Raw genomic sequence first — 9485 nt, 5'->3', positions numbered from 1 at the left:
GTTTTTAGTGTCTGTGGCAGGGGCCAGAATTTTTCTCAGCAGATACCGTCGGGGGTGGACTTTAAAAAAGTATTCAGAAAAATTGTCACTGTTTAATTATTTAATCAATAATTGTTCAATGATAAAGTAAAAAATATTTTATTGATGACTTAAAAGTAAACATTAGAAAATGTGAAATAGATAGAGATACATTGATACTTTATTAATCCAGAGGGACATTGAGGCACCCAGTAGGTTATTACACAACACATAGAAAAACACAGATACACACAGGGATAGTGAATATAAGTCTACGAATGAAAACACACAGCAGTAAAATGAAAGTCTTGTCCCAGGACTACTACAGAGAACTGTTACTACAGTAGATATGCTTATGATGGTGGTGCACATTTAGGTGGTTGTCAGTGCAGGGATTGCAGTGTAAGGTAATTAAATTAGAGTGCAATAAATGCAGTTGCCACACTGACCCGCCGATCTATCTCACACTCCATTCTACCCTCACTCGTGAACAAGACCCCAAGATACTTGAACTCTCTCGCCTGAGGCAGTAACTCACTCCCAACCTGGAGAGGGCAATCCACCGGTTTCCAACAGAGAACCATGGCCTCAGACTTGGAGGTATTGACTTTCATCCCAGCTGCTTCCAACTGCAAAACACCTCAGTGCATGCTGGAGGTCACGGTGTGATGAAGCCAACAGAACCACATCATCTACGAAAAGCAGAGATGAAATTCTTAATGTGAAATATTTTGTTGGTTTATCCCTGCCCTTTGTCAAGCAATTTATAACTGACTTTATCTGCATGTGTTGTGTCATATTTTGGTAATATTCTAATTAAATGCCACTTGACCCTTACTATCACTTGTAATCATTCTGAATTGTGAAATGAAATTACAGAGAAAAAATATAATATATATGTAGCAGACTCTTCCTATATTTCCCCATGTATACCTGCATAGTCCCTGCCCAGAACCAGCATTACATCTTGGATCATTATATTGCATAATGATATTATTTTAAAAATAAATATTGTATAATTGCATATGAAACACTTATCTGTGTGTTAACCTAAAGATTAAAAAAGTCTTGGGTACCCGTGTTAGGGTGGGTTTAAACAGTACCCTTATCCCCTACCTGGGCGGGTCACAGATATTAATAGTACTGTTATATTATACATACACACTGTTGTGATTTAACAGGGTTGAGTTAAACTGAGTTAAATCAACTGTGTTGCAGCCCAACTTAAAAACATTTGAAGGGTTACAGCTTTTGTGCATTTATTTTTAAGGACACGCACAACATCCGTTTTTTTCATCGCTAACGATGACGCTTTTTACAAAAGGCGCGTCGTGCCGTTTTGCTCATGGTTGGACCAATCAGATGTCCCGTTAGTTCCTCGCTTCAGCCAATCAGCAGCAGGACTTTTAAACAGCCGCTCCCCTGACTGCATCTGTGTTTTCTCTTATTAACTCTGTTTTAGTATCAGAGTTTTTATTATCAGAGTTTGATCATAAAACCACAAACTGTAACTCTGATGAGTCACCTGTTACAGAAACACAGGTGTTACAGTCACACAGGTTGTTTGGTGGGTGCTCTGCTCTGTCCCCTCAGGAAACTGAAGGCAGCACATCTCACTATTTGGCATGTGGCCTGTATTTTTAGAGCTGATGTTATGTAACTGTGGAGAGGGGAACCTGTCATCTTCAATATTGTGAACTCCTCTAACAGACCCATGTAAGGGCTCTACTACAACTGAAGACATTTTATTGACATTTTATTTATAAATAACTTTGTTTATGGACCCAAAACAAAAATAAAAAAAACACTAGATGGCACTGTCCATTTGTTTTATGTTTTTGTTTCCTCACATTTGGTATCTGTCCGTTTACAGAACACCCTCTAAGAGTCATTTTGAATTAAAGAAAACATTAAAAAGAAAAAGCTAAGCAGGATTTGATAGGGCAAAATTGGGTGTTGAGGCAACACAAATACAGAAATAAATACAGATACACAGGTTAAAAATAAAATAAATGAAGTATATAAAATAAAAATAAGAATATGATAAATAAAGGCCTATAAAAGGGGATGACTGTGAAGTTTCTGAACTACGTCCCCAATTTTATGATCGTTTTAGTCGCTTTAGATTAAATGGACATGGTGGATGTTTAGCTGCAGTGTTTCATAAACAGTTTAATGCTGCTCTATATTGAGGTGACAGGTGTCTGTAGTTTTGGGCTACTTGTTTCTAAAATTAAGTGTGCCACCACCATCCTCTGCACCTTAAACCCAAATTTACTAACTAAACTTTTTTTTTGGAAACAGCTTGCATTTAAATAAATGTGTCACATGACTCTTGTCTGGCAGGAAGTGTATGTACTTTAACATAACGTTTTGTTGAGCATTTAATTCTATGTTAAATGAGCATGAAAACATTGAGTACAATTTTTAGAACATTTTTTAATGATTTCATTAAACTATACTATTACATTTTGTGGTAAGCTGAGTTGTTTTCAATTGTTACAATAAGGCAGACTGATTAATTCTGAACCAGGAAGTGCTCTTTGTTTCACCTCAGCACAGCTTTATGTCAGAGACTCTGATATGCACACAGGTGGGAGATCACTAACTGTGTATACGACTAAATTCTGGTACATTTTAATCGCTACAGAAAAAATCACTCAAAAAGGAAAATCTTACAACTATCATCTTAAATAGAAAATGATTATTTCTAAATAGCAAAACCCCTTAAAATGTGCAAAATAACATTACAGGTGACTACACCTTAATTTGTACCTTAAAGGACCCAAATTTTTCAATTAAGTTGCAAACTGAAGCTAATCAAAGGAAAAACTAGTGGATTGGTGTATGTAAGGAGGTTTTATTTGTTTATCTCAACAGTTTAAGGGTTTTTATAAAACCCTCAAAGATTTAAGTTTCCTCTGTTTTTAATTTAAGCTGACTATCCCTCATAAAGAGTGATTTATGGATTACCTGAATGATATAGCCTGAGAGATTTGAAAAGGGAGATGCCATATAATGTACCAAACACGCAACCTCATAATTTTCACTTTAATTTCACCCTTTTATTGAAATGTACAAAATAACATGACATCATTGTGGGAGCTGTTGGTTTATTTGTTAAAAATGAGGTTCAGAGATATCGGTCACTTTTGTCCCCATGGTGTTTACCTCCCAGTCAGACAGCTGCTGTAGAAACCCCATGTTTGGCCTCATGTCAGGTTTACATTTCAGCGTGTACGTCCAGGCCTCCTGAAAAAGAGTCACACCAACGGCATCAGCCAATTTACTGTTAATTATTATATTACATTTCATATAGCATGCTTTATTTCCATTATCAATATCTATTTGCTTTGTTGCAGAGATTTAGATGAAGAGATTGACACTGAAGTCCACACGTAACTAATATCAAACCTCTTGACAAGAACTTGAAAAATCATATTTCCCAAAATGTACATCTATTACTGAGGGCATGGTAGGATTACTGAACGGGCATACAAGGCACAGGCCCCAGGGCCCCCCAGGCCTTCACGTGGAAAATGTCACTTAAATTAAAATGTACCAACCAGGAAGAGATTTCAAATGACCCCAAAGACTCACAAAAGGACCACAAAGAGATGCAAAGGAACTTCCAAGAAACAAACTTTAACATAATGTCAGAGCAAGTCCAGATAAAGTCGGACACCAACCACCATGCATTGCGCGGCATTTGGCAGTGATAGATTCTGCATAGGTCTGGCTCATCTTGATAACAATGATTACGTGTTGAACATCACCATTTTTTATCCAATGAAATCAAGCATGAAAGATACACGAACACTCCAACGAAAAGTCCATCCTTCGAACCGGAGTTGAACCAGCCACCTAAGGACACCTGTTATGATCAAGCTACAGTCCTCCACTCTACCAACTGAGCTATCGAGGGGAGCAAGTATCCCTCAGTCATCCATCTCCTCCATGGATGCTGGAACTGATGCTGCAAGTTTATTGGTTGGATTGGCTGCCTCTATCTCCTGAGAATATTGTTGTCCACTTTAACAAACTGACAGAGCAAGTCCAGATGAAGACTGACATCAACCACCATGCACTGTGCGGCATTTGGCAGTGTTTGATTCATCACAGGTCTGGCTGATCTTCATGCCAACGATTACCTGTTCAACAAGCAACATTTTGTCTAATTAAATCCAGCATTAATGTTCCACTAACCTCTTTATGGTCACACATCGGACACCAATGAAAAGTCCATCTTTCGAGCCAGAGTTGAACCAGCGACCTAACGATACCTGTCATGAGCAATCTACAATCTGCAACTCTACCAACTGAGCTATCGAATGGAGCGAATGTCCTTCAATCATCCATCCTCTCCATGGATGCTGGAATTGATGCTCAACCAAAGTTTTTTGGTTGGATTGGCTGCCTCGATCTCCTGAGAATATTGTTTTCCACTTTTATATAATGTCAGAGTAAGTCAAGATGAAGTCTGACACAAACCACCATGCACTGTGCGACATATGGCAGTGTTTGATTCTTCACAGGTCTGGCTCATATTGATGCCAACAATTACCTGTCCAACAAGCAACATTTTGTCCAATTATATCTAGCATAAATGTTCCACTAACCTCTTTATGGTCACACATCAGACACCAATAAAAAGTCCATCCTTCGAGCCGGAGTTGAACCAGCGACCTAAGGATACCTGTTATGATCAATCTACAGTCCTCCGCTCTACCAACTGAGCTATCAAAGGGAGCAAATGTCCCTCAATCATCCATCCTCTCCATGGATGCTGGAATTGATGCTCAACCAAAGTTTTTTGGTTGGATTGGCTGCCTCAATCTCCTGAGAATATCGTTGTCCACTTTTACATAATGGCAAAGCAAGTTGTGATGAAGTCTGACATCAACCACCATGCACTGTGCGGCATATGGCAGTGCTTGATTCTTCACAGGTCTGGCTCATATTGATGCCAACAATTACCTGTTCAACAAACAACATTTTGTCCAATTAAATCCAGCATTATTGTTCCATTTACCTCTTTATGGTCACACATCGGACACTAATGAAAAGTCCATCCTTCGAGCCGGAGTTGAACCAGTGACCTAAGGATACCTGTTATGATCAATCTACAGTCCTCCGCTCTACCAACTGAGCTATCGAAGGGAGCGAATGTCCCTCAATCATCCATCCTCTCCATGGATGCTGGAATTGATGCTCAACCAAAGTTTTTTTGGTTGGATTGGCTGCCTCTATCTCCTGAGAATATCGTTGTCCACTTTTACATAATGGCAAAGCAAGTTGTGATGAAGTCTGACATCAACCACCATGCACTGTGCGGCATATGGCAGTGTTTGATTCGTCACAGGTCTGGCTCATATTGATGCCAACGATTACCTGTTCAACAAGCAACATTTTGTCCAATTAAATCCAGCATTATTGTTCCACTCACCTCTTTATGGTCACACATCGGACACCAATGAAAAGTCCATCCTTCGAGCTGGAATTGAACCAGCGACCTAAGGATACCTGTTATGATCACTCTACAGCCTTCCTCTCTACCAACTGAGCTATCGAAGGGAGCAAGTGCCTCTCAATCATCCATTCTCTTCATGGATGCTGGAACTGATGCTGAACCAAGGTTTATTGGTTGGTTTGGCTGCCTCAATCTCCTGAGAATATCGTTGTCCACTTGTACATAATGGCAAAGCAAGTTGTGATGAAGTCTGACACAAACCACCATGCATTGTACTGCAAATGGCAGTGTTTGATTCTTCACAGGTCTGGCTCATATTGATGCCAACAATTACCTGTCCAACAAGCAACATTTTGTCCAATTATATCTAGCATAAATGTTCCACTAACCTCTTTATGGTCACACATCGGACACCAATGAAAAGTCCATCCTTCGAGCTGGAGTTGAACCAGTGACCTAAGGATACCTGTTATGACCAATCCACAGTCCTCCGCTCTACCAACTGAGCTATCGAAGGGAGCAAGTGCCTCTCAATCATCCATTCTCTTCATGGATGCTGGAACTGATGCTGAACCAAGGTTTATTGGTTGGTTTGGCTGCCTCAATCTCCTGAGAATATCGTTGTCCACTTGTACATAATGGCAAAGCAAGTTGTGATGAAGTCTGACACAAACCACCATGCATTGTACTGCAAATGGCAGTGTTTGATTCTTCACAGGTCTGGGTCATATTGATGCCAACAATTACCTGTCCAACAAGCAACATTTTGTCCAATTATATCTAGCATAAATGATCCACTAACCTCTTTATGGTCACACATCGGACACCAATGAAAAGTCCATCCTTCGAGCTGGAGTTGAACCAGCGACCTAAGGATACCTGTTATGATCAATCTACAGTCCTCCGCTCTACCAACTGAGCTATCAAAGGGAGCAAATGTCCCTCAATAATCCATCCTCTCCATGGATGCTGGAATTGATGCTCAACCAAAGTTTTTTGGTTGGATTGGCTGCCTCAATCTCCTGAGAATATCGTTGTCCACTTTTACATAATGGCAAAGCAAGTTGTGATGAAGTCTGACATCAACCACCATGCACTGTGCGGCATATGGCAGTGTTTGATTCGTCACAGGTCTGGCTCATATTGATGCTAATGATTACTTGTTCAACAAGCAACATTTTGTCCAATTAAATCCAGCATTATTGTTCCACTAACCTCTTTATGGTCACACATCGGACACCAATGAAAAGTCCATCCTTCGAGCCGGAGTTGAACCAGCGACCTAAGGATACCTGTTATGATCAATTTACAGTCCTCCGCTCTACCAACTGAGCTATCGAAGGGAGCAAATGTCCCTCAATAATCCATCCTCTCCATGGATGCTGGAATTGATGCTCAACCAAAGTTTTTTGGTTGGATTGGCTGCCTCGATCTCCTGAGAATATTGTTTTCCACTTTTATATAATGTCAGGGTAAGTCAAGATGTAGTCTGACACAAACCACCATGCACTGTGCGGCATATGGCAGTGCTTGATTCTTCACAGGTCTGGCTCATATTGATGCCAACAATTACCTGTTCAACAAACAACATTTTGTCCAATTAAATCCAGCATTATTGTTCCATTTACCTCTTTATGGTCACACATCGGACACCAATGAAAAGTCCATCCTTCGAGCCGGAGTTGAACCAGTGACCTAAGGATACCTGTTATGATCAATCTACAGTCCTCCGCTCTACCAACTGAGTTATCGAAGGGAGCGAATGTCCCTCAATCATCCATCCTCTCCATGGATGCTGGAATTGATGCTCAACCAAAGTTTTTTTGGTTGGATTGGCTGCCTCAATCTCCTGAGAATATCGTTGTCCACTTTTACATAATGGCAAAGCAAGTTGTGATGAAGTCTGACATCAACCACCATGCACTGTGCGGCATATGGCAGTGTTTGATTCGTCACAGGTCTGGCTCATATTGATGCCAACAATTACCTGTTCAACAAGCAACATTTTGTCCAATTAAATCCAGCATTATTGTTCCACTCACCTCTTTATGGTCACACATCGGACACCAATGAAAAGTCCATCCTTCGAGCTGGATTTGAACCAGCGACCTAAGGATACCTGTTATGATCACTCTACAGCCCTCCTCTCTACCAACTGAGCTATCGAAGGGAGCAAGTGCCTCTCAATCATCCATTCTCTTCATGGATGCTGGAACTGATGCTGAACCAAGGTTTATTGGTTGGTTTGGCTGCCTCAATCTCCTGAGAATATCGTTGTCCACTTGTACATAATGGCAAAGCAAGTTGTGATGAAGTCTGACACAAACCACCATGCATTGTACTGCAAATGGCAGTGTTTGATTCTTCACAGGTCTGGCTCATATTGATGCCAACAATTACCTGTCCAACAAGCAACATTTTGTCCAATTATATCTAGCATAAATGTTCCACTAACCTCTTTATGGTCACACATCGGACACCAATGAAAAGTCCATCCTTCGAGCTGGAGTTGAACCAGTGACCTAAGGATACCTGTTATGATTAATCTACAGTCTTATGCTCTACCAACTGAGCTATGTAAGGGAGCAAATGTCCCTCAATCATCCATCCTCTCCATGGATGCTGGAATTGATGCTCAACCAAAGTTTTTTGGTTGGATTGGCTGCCTCGATCTCCTGAGAATATCGTTGTCCACTTTTACATAATGGAAAAGCAAGTTGTGATGAAGTCTGACATCAACCACCATGCACTGTGCGGCATATGGCAGTGTTTGATTCGTCACAGGTCTGGCTCATATTGATACCAACAATTACCTGTCCAACAAGCAACATTTTGTCCAATTATATCCAGCATAAATGTTCCACTCACCTCTTTATGGTCACACATCTGACACCAATGAAAAGTCCATCCTTCGAGCCGGAGTTGAACCAGCGACCTAAGGATACCTGTTATGATCAATCTACAGTCCTCCGCTCTACCAACTGAGCTATCGAAGGGAGCAAATGTCCCTCATTCATCCATCCTCTCCATGGATGCTGGAATTGATGCTCAACCAAAGTTTTTTGGTTGGATTGGCTGCCTCAATCTCCTGAGAATATCGTTGTCCACTTTTACATAATGGCAAAGCAAGTTGTGATGAAGTCTGACATCAACCACCATGCACTGTGCGACATATGGCAGTGTTTGATTCGTCACAGGTCTGGCTCATATTGATGCCAACAATTACCTTCTCAACAAGCAACATTTTGTCCAATTAAATCCAGCATTATTGTTCCACTCACCTCTTTATGGTCACACATCGGACACCAATGAAAAGTCCATCCTTCGAGCCGGAGTTGAACCAGCGACCTAAGGATACCTGTTATGATTAATCTACAGTCCTCCGCTCTACCAACTGAGCTATCGAAGAGGGCGAATGTCCCTCAATCATCCATCCTCTCCATGGATGCTGGAATTGATGCTCAACCAAAGTTTTTTGGTTGGATTGGCTGCCTCAATCTCCTGAAAATATTGTTTTCCACTTTTACATAATGGCAAAGCAAGTTGTGATGAAGTCTGACATCAACCACCATGCACTGTGCGACATATGGCAGTGTTTGATTCGTCACAGGTCTGGCTCATATTGATGCCAACAATTACCTGTTCAACAAGCGACATTTTGTCCAATTAAATCCAGCATAAATGTTCCACTAACCTCTTTATGGTCATACATCGGACACCAATGAAAAGTCCATCCTTCGAGCCGGAGTTGAACCAGCGACCTAAGAATACCTGTTATGATCAATCTACAGTCCTCCACTTTACCAACTGAGCTATCGAAGGGAGCAAATGTCCCTCAATCATCCATCCTCTCCATGGATGCTGGAATTGATGCTCAACCAAAGTTTTTTGGTTGGATTGGCTGCCTCGATCTCCTGAGAATATCGTTGTCCACTTTTACATAATGGCAAAGCAAGTTGTGATGAAGTCTGACACAAACCACCATGCATTGTACTGC

General features: G+C 40.9%; 1 protein-coding gene and 7 non-coding genes across 9 annotated transcripts in view; all 8 read right to left on the bottom strand.

The window, feature by feature from the left end:
* Positions 1-177: 177 nt before the first annotated feature.
* styxl1 (serine/threonine/tyrosine interacting-like 1) overlaps positions 178-9485 on the bottom strand; it is a 46329-nt gene continuing 37021 nt past the window's right edge. The window contains exons 8-9 of one of the 2 annotated variants that reach the window (XM_078172285.1): positions 3190-3270; positions 178-710 (exon numbers count right to left, since the gene is read on the bottom strand). In XM_078172285.1, coding sequence (XP_078028411.1) covers positions 660-710; positions 3190-3270 — 132 coding nt within the window. In that variant the 3' untranslated portion in view covers positions 178-659. Of the gene's footprint in view, positions 711-2873; positions 3271-9485 lie in introns of those variants that run through there. The other variant, XM_078172284.1, reaches the window with a different exon arrangement.
* Positions 4677-4765, bottom strand: trnay-gua (transfer RNA tyrosine (anticodon GUA)). The gene is given in 2 exon segments: positions 4677-4712; positions 4729-4765. It is a non-coding gene; the product is annotated as a tRNA-Tyr (tRNA).
* Positions 5090-5178, bottom strand: trnay-gua (transfer RNA tyrosine (anticodon GUA)). Its single transcript is given in 2 exon segments — positions 5090-5125; positions 5142-5178. It is a non-coding gene; the product is annotated as a tRNA-Tyr (tRNA).
* Positions 5917-6005, bottom strand: trnah-gug (transfer RNA histidin (anticodon GUG)). Its single transcript is given in 2 exon segments — positions 5917-5952; positions 5969-6005. It is a non-coding gene; the product is annotated as a tRNA-His (tRNA).
* Positions 6330-6418, bottom strand: trnay-gua (transfer RNA tyrosine (anticodon GUA)). The gene is given in 2 exon segments: positions 6330-6365; positions 6382-6418. It is a non-coding gene; the product is annotated as a tRNA-Tyr (tRNA).
* Positions 6743-6831, bottom strand: trnay-gua (transfer RNA tyrosine (anticodon GUA)). The gene is given in 2 exon segments: positions 6743-6778; positions 6795-6831. It is a non-coding gene; the product is annotated as a tRNA-Tyr (tRNA).
* trnay-gua (transfer RNA tyrosine (anticodon GUA)) lies at positions 8396-8484 on the bottom strand. Its single transcript is given in 2 exon segments — positions 8396-8431; positions 8448-8484. It is a non-coding gene; the product is annotated as a tRNA-Tyr (tRNA).
* Positions 8809-8897, bottom strand: trnay-gua (transfer RNA tyrosine (anticodon GUA)). The gene is given in 2 exon segments: positions 8809-8844; positions 8861-8897. It is a non-coding gene; the product is annotated as a tRNA-Tyr (tRNA).

The sequence above is a fragment of the Epinephelus lanceolatus genome, chromosome 11 (genome assembly GCF_041903045.1).
Source record: "Epinephelus lanceolatus isolate andai-2023 chromosome 11, ASM4190304v1, whole genome shotgun sequence".
In the NCBI taxonomy this organism is placed as follows: domain Eukaryota; kingdom Metazoa; phylum Chordata; class Actinopteri; order Perciformes; family Serranidae; genus Epinephelus; species Epinephelus lanceolatus.
Note: the sequence above shows the minus strand (reverse complement) of the source record. Positions and strands in the feature narration are given on the sequence as shown.